At 42.8% G+C, this 16,991-nt stretch overlaps 1 protein-coding gene across 22 annotated transcripts in view; it reads left to right on the top strand.

Moving 5' to 3' along the window:
* Nucleotides 1-16,991, top strand: part of CTNND2 (catenin delta 2) — a 3,553,726-nt gene that overhangs the window by 2,230,271 nt on the left and 1,306,464 nt on the right. For 13 of the 22 annotated variants that reach the window (XM_069613767.1, XM_069613768.1, XM_069613765.1 and 10 more), the window contains one exon: nt 13,466-13,492. The exons of the other annotated variants lie outside the window; for them this stretch is intronic. In XM_069613767.1, the coding sequence (XP_069469868.1) occupies nt 13,466-13,492 (27 nt within the window). The remainder of the gene's footprint in view (nt 1-13,465; nt 13,493-16,991) is intronic. 22 annotated transcript variants of the gene reach the window in all.

Raw genomic sequence — 16,991 nt, 5'->3', positions numbered from 1 at the left:
AATATATAAAATGTGGCCGACAAACATGCATACAAATGGCTGGTCATGTAGTTCTTTTGCCGATAGCCCAGTTGCTAAAACAGCTGGGCACACCAGTAAAGAGACAAAACAATAGCGTTGCTCCCATTGCCGGTATACAACGGAAACAAGACACTTAAACATTACAACCAGGGTTCAAAATGGTCATTAGTAAAATGCGCAGTGGCGACAATTGACAGTAATTCACAATTTACAATAGTTTGATGAAAGCTCCAACTTCTTTGGGGACGTGTGAGAGCACATTTGGCACAAGATTAACATACTTAGAGGTACATTCAAGCTCAACTAGTGTGGATTGGAGTGATTGCAAGCACTGCATGTTTGTGTCGTGTAAATGTCAGAAGTTGTTTTCCTTTTCTCGTCATATGTTTCTACAATGCAAGTCATACATACCGCGCTTCACAGGGTGCTGGCGCTGAAAGCCTGACCCTGTGGAATGTGTCTCATCACTCGGGCAAGGAGTGATCCATTGGGTGGCTTCCAGGTTCCGATTGTGATTAAATATGTGATTTACGTTCTCAGCAAATGAGCCGCGCACGCTGGAGATAGCCACCCACTGGCCTGGCATCAAGAGAGCACAGAAAGCTATTGTGATTGGGTGGGAAAGTAGTCTAGCTTTGAGATCCTCAAACGTGACACGGTCTCCTGCTCCGCAGTGTCTTCGAAGGCGGATGTCACTGCTGGCCCCCCTCCAAACAAAGATATATTTTTTTATTTATTATTTGGAATGTGCCAAAAGCAAGCCCAGAGGCATCAGGGTGCTCACAAAACAAACAAACACACCAACAAAAATAGGGACAACTCCACCCACACAATCATGGCTACAAAAAGGGACTTACGAGAGCAGAGCCAGAACAAACCAATCAATCAAAAAGTTGAGTCTTCCGGGCTCGTTTGAAAGATTCAAGAATTGGCAATAATGCAAGCCTTGTTGAATACCAACACCCAATTTAATATACAAATAAACTGATGTGTATTGTTTCGTAAGGGTGAGTTGCTAAGAAAATTGTTGATGAAACTGTCTAACTAGTTAGTACAATATAGAAAGGAAAAGTGTGTGGAAAATATCATTTGGAATGCATCGAATTGATAGATTTTGGCACGTGAGGTTTATTCTTAGCAAATGTGGCTATTGATTTGGATTTGTATGGACATGTGAATGCCATGTTGAAAATGTTCGATGATCGAGGCTTTTACAGTCCACAAGGAGATGAAATTCTAAAGTTCCAAAACCCTTTTATGTGAAACTGTCCCAAATTCAGGCAAAAAGCATGACCACAAAAACAAATGGTTTGGGAAAATGCTGGACATGAGTGGGAAAAGTGAATAGGGACATTGATAAGTGATCCACATACTCTCTCCTCTCCCTGTGCATGGAAAGGTACTGTGCAAAGCTTGCAAACATGTCATTCAGTCATGTCCTGATCAGAAGTGACACAGAAAAGAGATCTACAGAGAGGTTCCTGGTGGTGCAGATGCCGGGACCCAGTCTGTGTCCATGCCTGATGAGCATGTGTCTCTCTAGCTTCTGAACGAGTCTTATTGCAGCAGCAGAGTGGAATAAGGATGTGCAGATGTGTGCGGAGCAAAGAGGCAGCATCAGAAAGCAGTCTTGCCAGAAATTCTGCAGCAAGTGGCAGAGGGCTGTACTTGTTAGACACCCACTGTGCAAAAGAGTGTTGTGGTTCAGTCTTCTGTTGCAAGGTATCTGAAGCCTCAGCAAGTAGCTGCTCGGCCTAGGACCTGCTATATTGGGGTTGGTCTAGTATCGCAGAGCACCATAGTTGTGGAAAACAGGGCCTGTTTTCTTTGGTCTCGCATGATCTCCCCTGGGTTGAAACAAGGATAAGCTCAGGAACACGAGTATGCCTTTGGGAGCTTTACATTTTCTCCAGGCATAGATAGTGGAACATAGGGTGGCAGTGTTGTAATGTGAGTCAGTCTTGTTATGTATCGCTGGCCAGGATTGTTGCACACCACAAAAGGCGGGTGCCCCTGTGAGAATGTCCACTGACCTACTTACTTGAAGCTTAAGTTTTGAACTGGACTAGATTATCCAATAGGTCAAGGCTAGAGAGTGGCTGATCTCACAGGATGAGAATATATTTATAGAAGGATTTGGTGGAAAACCTTGTTCAGTAGCTTGTTTCCAGTACATTCTAGCTGTAGGGATCTTACAAGAGCAGCATTACCATTTGCAAGAGCCCTCGCCTAGAAGGACTTCCTGAGATAAAGCGCCAAGCAAGAGGAAGGCAATTGAAAGCAATGTCAGTCACAAGGTCTGAAAAGCTCTTGGCAGCTGGTTTGAATGGGTGCATTTGGACCTTTGAATTTCCCCGCCAGTGAAAGTTAATTAGACAGAAACAAGACAACTAGTAAAGCATTCCAAACACAGGCGAATGTCATTTGTGAGAACATCAGAAGAGGCGGCTGGCAGCATTAAAATAAGGTGAGTTTACTGAGTCTACAGACCTGGTATCAATAATGTTTGTATAGAGCCAGCACAAGTCCGAAAGGAGCTTTAGAGACAAAAAGTGATATCTAGGGCATCCTAAAATTATTTCAGAAAGGCGAAGGAGGCTGCGAAGGAGACTGCCATTGATTGTGTTCAGTGAGAAACATACTTGTATGCATACTATTAAAACGATAAACACTCAACTAGTCTGGAAATAAAAGGATATTGAGAACAGGGAAAAACAATATAATAAGACAATGTTTGCGGTGCCAGAGATAGAAGATAAGGTTACCAGTCAAATGGTCGAAAACATTTGGTCGACAGACAATTTGGTCGACACCATTTGGTCGAATGCCAAATGGTCGAATTTTTTTTTTTTATACCCATTTTTTGGTTTTTTTTGGGGGGGTCCCCCCCAACCCCTTTTTTTTCTTTTTTATTTTTTTTCCCCACACGAAAACGCACAAAACACATATATATATATATAAAAAAAAAAAATTCGACCAGTTTGTTGTCGACCAGTTGACTGGACACCCAATTAGGTACAACGTTTTGAATATATTGTGGGGAGGGGTTGTGGGACCAAGGTGCTATTGTTCCAGAACTTGTTTCTTTCATACTGGAAAGAATAAATGTATGCAGAGTGATCGCCAAGGCATTGCCATTTGAATTTTTAAAGTGTCCAATAAAATATACCCCACATTGTAGACATTAATAAAGTTGCACACAAGCAAATGGGTGGAGAAGGCAGGGCACACAGTGAAGGGGCAGTAAGGAAGGAAAGATGTCCCAGAGAAATAAAATGGCTGCTATGTGCATGTTTAGAAACGTGGACTCTACTCGTGCAATGAACTGCACAGGCTTGCAAGACAAACATCAAAGAGACCTGTGTCTAAGACATTGCCTATGCTATGGGGAAATGTGCTAGCAACATTTGTGATAGGTGGAACGGGGTACATGTTAGTTGCATAGAATATTTGCCAATGGGTTGTGAGGTGGTGATGGCTCTTATAAAGTGTCCATTGCTGCCAGACGGTAGCCTCTACAGGCAAAGGGGAACCTAACATATTACTAAAAGCTCCAGGTTTTTACTTTGGAATGAAAGAAAGCAAGTTACTGCCGCCACAGGCTTTGAATGTTGGAAAATTCAGCCCATGGATCATTGTAAGAAATAGTTACTGTTCCCATTAGTAGGGGCCCAGTTTGGCACACACATTTCAACCTTTCTTCCTCTTCATATCTCAATATAAAGCCGTCTTTGTGGGTGGTTTACATTGAAATGCAAGACAGCCCACTTCTAAAGATACCCTCCTCCATATTGGAATCGAGTTAGTTGAGCCGATATTGTGCTTGGGCGCATAATGAATTCACTAGTTACGTACCCCAACATTACGGCAGGGACCTAGAAGTCCTTTTGTAAAAGCAGTAGTCCATCTGGGAACTGACTACAACCAACCTATAATCGGACATTAGTTTCTGGTATGATCCACATGAGACGTAAGCGATACAAAAGGAAATCCCTAACTACTGAAACTACTTCTTTTTATAAAGTTATGGTAGAATTGATCCAGAATCAAGCATGTTTTGTTTTATCTCATGAACTGTTTTCACTCATAAGGATGGCAGCATACTGCTGGCGGGTGCCTGCCTTCCATCAGGCCCAAAGCAAATAACCCCTGTTCTGAACAGGTTGCGCTCTAGGTTGTTTTGAATTAGATGGTGGAAAGGCTACAAAAGCAGAGGATGCGGGTGCAAAAGCAGATGCTATGTTGATAGAAAGTGGAATTCCTGCCACACAAGAATCTACACAAACTAGAAACGAGGACATGTGACAAATGAATGGAGCAATGTCGATTTTCTTAAAACAGCATGTCATAGGAGGGGGGGGGCAGCATCATGGAAGGCCACAGTAGAGATTAGTGTGATTTCTGATAACATCCCCCATTGTGTCTCTTTATGAGCACTTACAATGAGCCATTGGAAGGTGATGAGATCAAAATAAGTAACTCATTTGGGCCTTTCCATCACAGTACAATGATCCACTGTGGTGAGTCTTGTAGGTTTCGCGGGCAGAGGGGGTACACAGATACTAACATTGGGCTTTTACCAAAAAAAAGTAGGACATGAGAGTGGTGCTTGGCAATGAGTTCAGTATGGCTGTAACCTGGGACTCCTTGGGGGGGGGGGGCGTGGGGGTGTAGTCCTTGCAGTCTCAGATTGTAAATAAAGAGACACCACAAAGGGTAACCCAAGGTTCCAGGCAGGAGGTGCTCCAGCGTAATTGGTTTTGAGGCTTATTTATTTTCTCCCTCTTCTGAGGACTACAAGGATTCTCTGGGTTTACACGTTCTTCCCCTTCTATAGCGTTCAAAATGTCCGTCCCCCAGCCCCTTTCTGTGGCTGAGGGTTTTTCTCCTCTGTGTCACTCACTCCCTTCTTCTGGGGATTAAACAGGGGGACTCCCTCTCTGGTTTCATTGCCATCTAATGAGGATTACGCATGCCCCCCCATGCCCCCAATGTCTACTGCACTGCTCTGGATCCCTGGTAAGAATTCCCAGATGCCCTCCAGGTTTTGAAAGTGTGTGCCCAGTGGATCATTGGAGAAGGAGATGCGCACATCCTGTTTCTTTGGGACATGGTAGTTATGAACCGTTGGTCTCTCGGGCATGGTTTGCCTAAAGCCCTGGGTCTGGTTTAGAAAGACCCTCTGATAGAGTCTTTGGCGAGAAATATTTGGGCTTAGATAATAAGTAACTTGGCTGGCCAGAATGGCCTATGTGTTGGGGCGCTCTCAGTCTTACTCTCTGCCGGGAGGTGGAGAGGACGCACTGTTAGCACTGAGATTTCATCACACAGGGCAAAGGGCTATTTTGAATGTCTCCCGTGATTAAGGGCAAGAGATGGCTTAATGAAAATGCAGTGCGAGGTAATCCCCATTTCAAAGTGGCAGGAAACGACACCCTTATTCTATACATTTTTTAAATCAATAATGTTCCTGATTCATGTTTCCTTTAATTGCACGAGTGCATTGTGGGCTTGCCAGGGTGAAGTTTGCAGAAAATAACACTTTTTTTTAAGAATGCCGGGTTAATGTTGGCAGAGCAGAACTCTGCATGGTGGTTTAATGTGTTGAAAGCATTTTGTCTGTAACGTTTCTTATTGCTGGATGTCTCTCTCTGCCCTACGGTTCACTCTCATTGTTTCTGTCTGCCAATGGCCCTGCTCACATACTGGCCGCAAACACATGTTAACAGAGCTGGCCAGCTGCTTTGATCCAGTATCTGATTAGGGCTGGGGTGGGGGAGGGATAACAAAGAGATGGGGTGTTAATGTGTGAGCCTGTTTGGTATGCATAGTTTCTAACCTAGGGTGGCTTATTTGTCTCCAGTTTGGTGTGGTGAAATTGGTGGTTGGACATAATGTTGGTACCACAGTATGAGGAAAACGTGGGAATGAAACCCAGAGAGCAGATGTCTGTGTGTGTCTGAGGGCCAGGGGGTTAGCAGGATAATTATCAGTGCACAGCTATCATTTCATTGGCTTCAAGAACGACAGGGGCGTAAATATGACTAAAGAAGGCCTAGTGTTAAACATGGAGTTTCGAAGGCTGGGAATGTTTATACTTTTAATAAATGATAAACATGATAAAAATACAAGAGAATTGTCATTGAGAGGTAACTGGAACACAGAAGGCCTATCGTTTTCGTGCGTGTTTTAAGATATACTTCTTAGAATAACAGCAGTGACATGGCATCAGGACAGATTGCCATGGGATCATGCATGAATATTCTGCTCACCTTTGCTGCAATCTTGATTACCTGTAGTGGTGATGCATGAAATGCCACTTTTATAGAGGGTGACACAGTAGTTGGTTAGGCTGGGCACTCGATCATAAACCTTTAGGGTGGTACAGAATAGAGATGTTCAGAAATGCAATGAGGTGATGAGCAGGCTCAAATTAAAATACTCCTGGAGGAAACTGCACCAAAGAGAGTGGAAATCTTTCTTCCAAGTGCGATTCGGGTGTTAGTTTTTATTATATAGAAATGACATACAGTGGTACAACGTAAACTGAATTAAAGATCACTCCATGGATAGATCATAATATGGCTTCCTGGTTTGGAAGGATAGTCTATGTACAAGCACAGGTGGAGAAGGATTTGTAATTACTGTACACTTGAGACACATTCCTGTCGCGGTTTATTACGCGGTCACACCAAACTCATGGAGTTCCTTTACCCACAATGAATGTGGCGCACAATAAAGCACTTTGGTTTTGATTCAGGTTCTGTTTGGTGATGCCTCCAACCCGCCTCGCACCCAACCCCAACAAGTACCCGGTGACACAATGGAATAGGAACCAGGCCGATGTGTATTCAGAATATATTTATTAATTAATTTATTTATTAAGCCAAATATCACAATTATAGATTAACCTCAACCACCAATGTTGTGGCAACACAAGAACAACATGACTTCCGTAAAGGCACCAACATAGAGATTTGCTATCACAATTAATTCCTTTTAAATCACCCACCAATACAAGAAGAGAACAATTCAACACACATGGTGATTTCAAAGAGGGTTATATGTTTCTCCCAGCAACCCCCACCCTCCAAACATCAATTAGACTTGTCTCCTATGAAATGGAGGCCAGTGGCACGGAGTGGCAACACAATCAGAAAATCGAATTTGGGGTCTTACTCACAGAAACAATGTGAAAGAAAGAAAAGCAATGGACATTCGTTTTGCCACACCTTAAAAAGAACAGGCAGGGCTTTGGGGTTTTAGTCAGCACACAATGGGAAAATCATTTTTGGGATAGTTGATCACAGAACCAACATGGGAGACAGAAAAGGAATGGGTAACATTTATTTTGCCTCCCCTAACAATAACACACAGGACTTTGGGGTTTTTATCAGAGCACAATGGGAAACTCAATTTTGGGATATTTAGCACAGTGGCAATGTGAACGAATAGAAAGGAATGGGAAATTCATTTTGCTACACCTACCAATAACACACGGGGCTTTGGGGGTTTTGGTCAGAACAGAATGGGAAAATCGGTTTTGGGGTTGGAATCACAGATGCAATGTGAGAAAGAAAATGTAAATGGGCACATTTGTTTTGCCACACCTACAAAGAACAGGTGGGGCTTATGGGGCTTTGGTCAGAGCACAATGGATACAAAGGGGCAATTTCGTGTTGCACCTTGCATATGAAAAGGCACTACCAGGCTTCACCCTTCTGATTTAAAATGAAGGGGATCAATGGGGAATTTCGTGTTTACACCCTGCGCACACACGTGGAAGCAGGGTTTGGGATTAATTATTTTGGCAGATCTTTGTCTATACCGGTTCAAAACACACTGGGAACAGATTGTTGGTTTTGAATGCTCACAATACAGATCTCATGAATTCAATAGGAGAATTAATTGATTTACTTTGATAAATATGCTAGTGACCTACACAGACAAACAGGATATTTTCAATGTGGAAAAAACTAAAAGAATGCTGGAAGAATATATGGCCTACACAATCTATGGCTTTGGGGTAGTTCTACTTACAGGAGAGGCTTGGAACTGGACATCAGGGGGCATCGGGGGACCGTTGGGACAGCAAGGGGGCCAGGCAAGGGTCCCCCCTCTTCCCTCCAAGGGGTCCCAGTCAGCTTTTATGTCTCCTGGCTCCTGTTTCCAATGCAAGATGTAGGCCTCTCTGCTTTGATGTTTCGCGCCAGATTTCGGAAGCAGGTTAGATCTCGGAATTAGTGGAAGACGTCCAGCTCTGATGCAATCATTCTTATATATAGGGCAAATTATATCACAAATGTGTCACGTTTCTTGCAAAAGGGGTTGGTTGATTATCACTACCCACCTCCCACCTGTGTGCTGATAGGAAAAGGGGTTGGGGGAGTGCTTTGGGATAGCTCTCGGAGGAGAGAGCTTCATCATCTCACTTTGACAGGTGGGCTCGGCATGCTTTAGGACATGGAAATCTCACAACATGGCAAGTACCCGAAATTTCCAAATCTTTACATGTATGAATATATTTATAAGAAACATATTTTGAAGCGAATCAGATGAGACTAGTCTGGAGTCTGCACGTCCTTCCTATGCAGAGATACCGTTTTTATTTTCATTTATTCAGGGACCATATCAGTGAAAAATATAACACTTTACAGTTGTGATATTAATTATTACCAGCATGATTTTACCAACTTTCACATCACTTGGAAACAAGGGAAGGCTCACATCATATTTTCATTAATAACTTAAGTTGTGTTTATCCCACCAAAATCGTTTTAGCATGGTTATAAGGGGGTGACTGCCACCTTTAATAAAAGCCTGGAATGAACATTGTGACATGCATGCTGCCCCTTTTATGCGATACAATGTATTTCTCCCCTTTAATCACCCTGCAGTTTCATATCCTCTGTCTCTCTGGCCCCCACCCTTGCTCTCCCAGTTTTGTTTCTCTCCAGGCATGTTACCTAAGCAGAGCTGCCTAATAGTCACACTAATGGACTTTTCATGGGACTTGTGACCTGGAGGTCACTCCTGCTGCATAACAGACCTGACTTTATTTGGTCTTCCCGCATTTCTGATCTAAAAGGTATTCCTTTTTGTATTTTAAAGCAAGGGCAATGATGGATGAAGACAACAAGGCCTGAATCTCCAGGGCAACAGAGGGAGGTCCTGGAGGTTAGTTTCAAGTTTGGAGAAATGACCGTCCATGTACCCTTTAGCAAACAGCCTTTAAACTTGCACATAATTGTAATTTTACAAAGCATTTTATAAGGCTTTCACAGTTTCAACATAAATGCTTGTTGCTTTGAATTATCTGTGTGGATGAGCTTGTTATAGGCAGAAACCATGTTCACACTTTGAACGTCTGGTGAGCATTTCGCTGAACATATTGTCAATCCGGATGAGGGGAAAAACGAAAATTACATTTTTTTTATTTATTACACATGAAATACTTTGTTTCACTTTAGCTGCCTGGAGTGCAATTCTGGTATCCCATTGAAGATACTGTGCACTGCGGTTTCTTTATATATCAGTGCAGCTCTCCATAGATTGTCAGCCACAAGTCTTCCTTTTCCTTCCTGAAATGCATTTCGCACATCTTAGCATTTTCAGATGTAGGCCCACTTTCTTTCCTTTATGATTTAGGTTCCATAGGCCTTATGTCGGACCTCATTTCTGCGCTAGCCTCATCTTTCAGTGAGCACTCATAACTGTCTATGACCTCTGTATTTCTGGCATCCAGCCAGGGGTTATATTTCACACCACATTCCCGAAAGCAAGTCATGCCGCTTAGGCGAGTTCCCAAGGCGAGTTTCCAAAGCAATTGTTTGGAGCAACAAAAAGCAGCTGGTCATCAATGAGAAAGCCCGAACACTGAGAGACTAACTCCTTGCACAAAATATTTCTATTAGAGAAATCTCAACATACTGTAGGAACTACTGGTTCATGGTTGATGAGTTTCAATTCTGTAATTGGTTTTGTTATGTTAGGGTTTGAAACATTTATACTGCACCCATTATGGAACAGAATATGGGTTGAGACTGCACCATTGGAAGGCACTTCCAATATTCTAAAGACTAAAAATAAAACCTGGCAAGAAATCTATGTTGGGACTGAGAGACCATTCCTTACAGAAGGCCTGACTAGTTTCGGGTTCGGTCTCCTTTCTGAGTGCGTACTAGGGCATGACCTGCATTGCCAAATGCCACTAATGTGCCCTGGTTGCAATGCTTTATTCTTGTATTTGAAGTGTTTGTAGGGTTGACAGAATCCCTGTGAAAAATCCTCAGGAAGCTAACATATCATCATACATTTCAAGTTCAACATTCCCTAGTCAATCAACCAATTAAAACCTTAGGAGAGATCTGAGCATGGTAATATGTGCATCAAGTCAGAGAAACAGAAACGTATTTGGGTATAGATGTCAAGAGACTGGGGCCAACATTATGAGGATTACTCACTCAGTCAATTTCTGCAGTAGGGCATAATGAGATGAGGTGCATTGTCGATTATGTAGCTGGGCATGGTAACATCATTACACATTAATATTGCTAGTGCTTGCTCTAGAGTGGCATGCTATGCTATGCTATGAAGCAGCTTAGTTTAGGATGCATGCTGTCAGACACAAATATAACAGGACAAAATATAAGACTGGTACACATCCCTGTATAGAGTTAACAATCTGTTGTAGGGCCCCACGTGCATCTGGCAATACCCTGTCCTTAGACCGTCCTACTTTGTCTTTGTGTTTAATTCTTTGCAGTGCCCAGCTTTGTACATTCTGAATCCTGCACAATTTCTGAACTTGTTTGATTTATAAATTGATGAAACAGGCCAATTCTTTTGAAGGTGGAATTTAGTGTCATGTGAGGAATTGGTGAAAGAGGTGAGACAGGGCATTAAATGCATTCATAGCAGCATTGTAAAATTGAGAGTGTGCTTTATGAAAATTAAATGCCTTAGCAATATAGAGATATCATGAACTCAGGGTAATAGAAATCAAAAGTGTGTATGTGTTTGTCTGCGTCTGCAATAATGGGTGTAATCACCACTGTGGGAGTGCTTAATTATGATGGGAAAGTATGATGCCTTTTTAAGGTGGACTGGCAAAGGGATATTGGAATACAGGTGTTTGGCATCTTCTGCTGTAAGATTTTTGCAAAGGTCACCCATTTGTTTAATTGTTGTTGGCATTTATGGTGCCAACTCAAGGCATTTTCAGGCAGCTTCAACGATCTTTTACATAGTACATATATAACGTCATTCTCTTTTGAAAATTTCTAGGATGTTTTTAAGCTTATCTATTATGTATTTTTTACAATAAATTTAGAGAATGTTTAACAAAGACGCATTAATGGCAGGACTGCCTAGAGGTTAAAAAATGTGTTAGGTCACCCTCCAGCCTGGCTACATACAACCAATTGTTACATCATTTACTGCTTTCTGTTTGGTTGTATTTTGTATTTGTACTATCACTTGTCACTATAGGTGGTGGTTACACATTGATCTTAAAGCACTACTTTGTTTTAGCTTTGTATAAATTGAATTCAGTTGCCAATTCAGTCACATTAAGGACTTCTGAATACTAAGAACAAACTATCCTTACTGTATTGGACTTTTACAAAAAATCAAAAAAATGCACAACTAAGAAATGCTTCAACAGCGAAATAAAATAAAAGCTGTACCTTCTTTATCTATTTTTGTCTGCACTCTCAACTCTCAAATTTCATGAGTACTACTACATTCAGAATGTATTTGCATGTATGTGCCATGATAGAATAAATTTAGGCCTACTGCATTCAAAAAGTAGACCCCAGAACTACAGACGTCAGGGCACACCCCCCTTTGTATCATGTACTTCTAGCCCACAGCTCTGACGCTCTTAGGACCGTCCCTCAAGTTACAAGTAAAAAATGTTGGTCACAAGTTGTGAAATGAGTAAAATAGACACCTGAGTAAATACTACTGCTAGATCCATTGCCGACCCTACTTTGGTTGTCCACGCTTGAAAAGGTAGTTAAACTCTTTTGTATTGCTGCATGCCGGCTATTAGCCACACGTGCAAGATAGGCCGCCAAAGGTAGAGATGAAGAAATGCTCATAGAATTAAACGAGTTATATGGACTACTTGATGATTTTGCAATGGGAAACACCTTCCCTTTATGGAGGGGCCGGATCCTTTTCGACAAATGTGTGCGAGTGGACCATTTTCACCACATCCTTCTAGCATCATTTTGGTGGCTCTGGTGTTACCGGACAGTTGCCAGTAGATCATTAAGAAAGTTAGTCCACCAGGCATCCTAGGGCCTGAAACCCGGCATGGTCTAATGTGTGCGTGTGTGTGTACGCCTGCGTAGATATTCCTGCTTTCCCTGACCTTCCCCTGCATAGAACTAAAAGGGCGATTGACCATCCGCTGGTCCCTGAACTTAGAGAGACATGACCGGTTTTAGGCTAGACTGAATTATCTGTGCATTTTTTCTTTATGTCAGAGTTGAAGCTGCTGTGTGTTGATGATTCAGGTTCTAGAGGGTGTGGGCAGGGCAGTGTGGTAGCTGGATAGATCTTTCCAATGATAAAGGGCTGGTTAGAGGCTGTTGAGACATCAAAGCCTTCAGCCTGGGGTACGAATGGTCCCTGCTACTTAAAGAGGCTACGCCATGGGAAGTGGCGAGATGATACTTTTGAGGGAATGTAGGAAAGGGAATGTATGGGGGGCTCAAGATGGTGTGTCCCCCTGAAGTGGAGAATTTGACCTCTGTTAGATATTGGGTTATTTCCCATGCCATTTTCTGCTTTTTTTTCGTCTTCTGTATCTGTAATATGACTTAAACAGAAATGTTTATTTTGTTTTGTTTTCCCTAAACGTTAAAATAAGCTGAAGAAACTAAAATGTTATTCTGCACATGTATGAAATATGTATAGACTATGAAACCTACTGCTCTCTGGAATAATTGAGGCACAGACGAATGCTCTGTGAATACTATCTTTCAGTAACTCATATTGTTTTTTTCACTCTTTCTACCCGATGCTTTTCTTACTTCGTATTGACTTAACGACAAAAAGAGCACGCCCACAAGTTCACTGTTTACGAGCAGCCGGATCCACTTTAACGTCTCAGAAAAAAGATACATTGAGAAATATGACTGGGGGTCGCCGGCAATACACATGTGTAGGGGTGTTTGGAAATGCATTCAAACGAAAGGATATTTCTCCTGTCCCTGTGCCCTCCCTGTAGTTTGCCTCAGATGATTGCCTCACTGTGGGCACGCCGCCATACATGTTCAATGGAAAGCACAGGGCCGCATGCTGACATAATCAATAATGCTATATGTGATGTCATCAGTGCAATTAAATGTCCTAGTGTGTGTAACTTTAACATTTCCTTGCAGTTTTTCATTAAATGTCTTTCCTTTTTTTCTTCTAAATATGCAAACGGAAGTATGTTCTTTCATGGGACATTTCAGAGGTGAGAGTCCACTCTGTAATGCGTGAGACAGACAACTGGGACATTGGCGGAAGAATTCATAGCTTCCACTCAGTAAATGACCTTGCACGTGGGGTTTCCAGCAGAGGAAAGTTCGGCTTCCATCGAACATTCCCTAATTTGAATTTGGCCTGTCCTAAAAATTACATCAAGGCGCAGCTGCGTGGAGCTCCCTTTGACATACGTTCTAATGCTTGTCAGCAGACACGCGATCAGCAAAGTCGGGGCTCTTCTTGTGAAACCCTGGAACCCCCCCTCTAATGAGACCGATGGTATGACCCTGGAGAAATAGCTGCACAACCTAACTTGTGTCAGAGCAAAAGTTGCGCCGCGGGATATTTTCTTTGTGCTGTCACCGAGTCTGCTAAGTGTTACCTTAACGTGTTCACCCCGATTTAAAGAAGAATGTTTAAATATGTGACATGACACTTGCAAATTCAGCTGCAATATGAACACATCTGTGCTTTAAAATGCACTACTTTTTTAAAGGATTCCATAATGTTGATGCGCTATATTTTAGGTTTGGGATTTCGCTATGAAGTTTGCATTTAATGTTATGCTATTGTATGTTAAGAGATGTTTCTACATGATTCCGAGCTCGCAGGCATTAGAACACTCACACAGCAAAGGAAACCCCTAGTAGGTTCATATGCAGGAGGTTGGTGATCAATATGTAAATTAAGTAAGCCTGTTTAATGCCGTTTTTTAAACACCACAAATCTGGTTCCGAGCTAAGGGTTTTATGCAGCGCATTCCAGATCCTTGATTCATTGAGAGAAAAGCCGCCGCCCCAACCCCCTCCCTCAGCAGAAGAGAGATTGAATCCTGGTGGAACCAGAGCAAAGTTGTAGGAGAGTGAAGAAAGCGCCTGAGCGGATATATTTCTAGTCTACACGCTAAATAACAGAGCATTCCCCCAAATGGCTTGGCAAGACAAAGTTATTTTAAAGTAAATTCAGGGAGACATGGACATAGACGTGTCCTGGCAGTGGTCTGGGGTGGCACGTTCTAACCCTCGAATCTGATTGGCCACCCCAGGTGCCACCTCATTATCCGAATCTAGAGGGTGTGTGTCAGTGTGCGCGTGGTGTGTGTGCGCGCTCATACTTCATGCCACCCCTGCATATGTCAGTGACCCACTTGGAACACGCCACTGGAAATAGGTAGCCAATGCAGGACAGATATGATATGATATGATATGATAAGGCATTTATAACGTGGCTATACATAAGTGTTTCAAGGTGTGACCTTGACTGTAGCATGTGTGGCAATCCTGGCTGCATTATTTTGCATCGTCTGTAGTTTCTGAGACAGAGAATTGAGGAAACCTGTGTAGATTGTATTACAGTAATCTACCGTCGTCCCGTTAAAACTCTGGCATTAATGCCCAGTTGGTCTAGTCTCAAATAAGGGTTCTACGAGGTACTGCTGATGACCCTGCTGATTGGAGAGGAAAGATCGAGATGGGCATGGAAAGAGCTCTCTAATGTTTTTAGGAAGGATGGGAAGGGAAAGAGGATCTACCGTGAAAGAAGGTGGACACGGCATTTAAGAAATCATGCATGGGTTCACATTCACAACAGCTTATTCAGTTTTTCTAGCGCTCAAGCTGAGCCAATTGTTCAGTATCCAAGTGCTAATTTGAGGGAACACATCAAACAGATAGTGATTATAATGAGATGGAACGCCAGTAAGCTTAAAGAATACATGGACAGCATCTGCACATGCAAAACAGCGAGCATGTTCTGAAAGGGCTTTACATAGAGATTATACAACAACAGGGACAGTGTAGAACCTTGAGGCGCACTACAGCCCGTTTCCGAAAGTTCAGTGTGAATTCCACCTATTCTCATGCAATCTGAGTGGCCATAGAGAACGGACCCAAACCAGCACAAGGCAGGACAGGACGTGAGACCCTCGTGATGGAGCTCAACCTTTGAAGTAAGATCTCTGCGGTTCAGGTGTCGAAGGCAGCTGACAAATCTAGCATCCTCAATAGAGGGTACTCATGGCAATTGTTTCCATGCGTGTATCAGAGCCGTTTCAGTCCGCCATTGAGGTCTGACCCTCTATTGATGTTCCCCAACCAGACTTCGATTCTCTACATACTGCTGTAACTGAGTTGCAACTGCCTTTTCAAGAACCTTCATAAGAAATGCAATGGTAACAATAGGTTTGCAGTTACCAGGTTGATCAGGGCCTAAGGAAGGCTTATACTTAAATGTAGCAAAACAATATGTAACCATTCTGATAACAAGGAACATGTTGTGCATGGAATTTAACACACAACCACATAGTGACAACATTCAGAGAATTGACCCCCAAACCCTACTTTTGTTTAGGATCTTTTTGCAGTGTTGCAAACTGTCTTGCAGTTAAGTAAGGATGGACGGATAAAGAAAACTATCGTATATGCTAAATATAAAGCGATACATGCCCATTGCCCTCCGAGCTCACAAAAAACAGGACAAAACTAACAAACAAGCATTGGCAATGCCAATACTTTGGGTGTTTACTGGCTCTTCACTTGCTCCCTGTGGATGCAAGGATTAAATTCAAGATTTTTTGCATTGACCACAAGGCTTTCTGGGGCCTGGGTCCAAAATAACTTCAGCTGTCCCTCCGAAAATACCTTCCCTCCCGAGCCCTTCACTCCTCCACCTCTAACTCCCCCAGGGGCAGTTGTTTTTCTAAGAAATGAGCTGGGGTTAGATCTCTGTCTTCACCTGGGGCCTCCCCCTGGAACAGCCTCCCTGCTACTCTGAAACTATAGGAGAAACATCTCTGGTTTTGGAAGCACCTCAAGACCTTCCTCTTTGCTTCTGCCTTCTCTCCTCCTCTCCCCTGTGGATCTTTCTGCCTCTGCATTGTGCACCTGGTCTCCCTCTGTCTTTAGGGCCCAGGTACCTGCTCACCCTGCCACCCACCCGCACTGCCTCCAGGCAATCCTTTGCACTGAGGTCTGTATCAGTTACCGGCACCACCCCCTTTTCTCTTTTTCTGCACTTATTCAGACACCCCCTGTCTGTTGCCTTATTCCTAGCACTTGCCCCTTGCTGGCTGCACTACCACCATTTGTTGCTTTTTGTTGCTTATGTATTTATTAATGTTTTATTTACTTATTTTTGTTTCAGCACTTTCCACCTCCCCGCTCCCTTTCACTTACCTCTCTTCCTCTCCCATGCACTTGCGCATTCTCAATGTCACTGGGCCTAGTAAGATCGTTGCTTTTGTCCTCACTTGTCCCCCCCTTGCCTCGTCGCTCTCTGAAACACTTGTGTACGAGCGTGAATCAAATAAAATATCAATATCAATACTGCTATTTGCATTTTACATTTATAGATGGCATGGTGCAAGGAAGAGGGCGCAACGTTTTAAAGGAGGATTCGATAAGGGGCGCAGGTGTCCAAGAGAATGAGAAGGAAAGAAAATGGAGCAAGGGAGGAAATGATTAAGCGAGTGTGCCATCGATGATGAGCAA

Source organism: Ambystoma mexicanum, chromosome 5p (genome assembly GCF_040938575.1).
Source record: "Ambystoma mexicanum isolate Mex_15411 chromosome 5p, UKY_AmexF1_1, whole genome shotgun sequence".
NCBI classification, from domain to species: Eukaryota; Metazoa; Chordata; class Amphibia; order Caudata; family Ambystomatidae; genus Ambystoma; species Ambystoma mexicanum.
The sequence above is the reverse complement of the archived record's forward strand: the minus strand, read 5'-3'. Positions and strand labels throughout refer to the sequence as shown.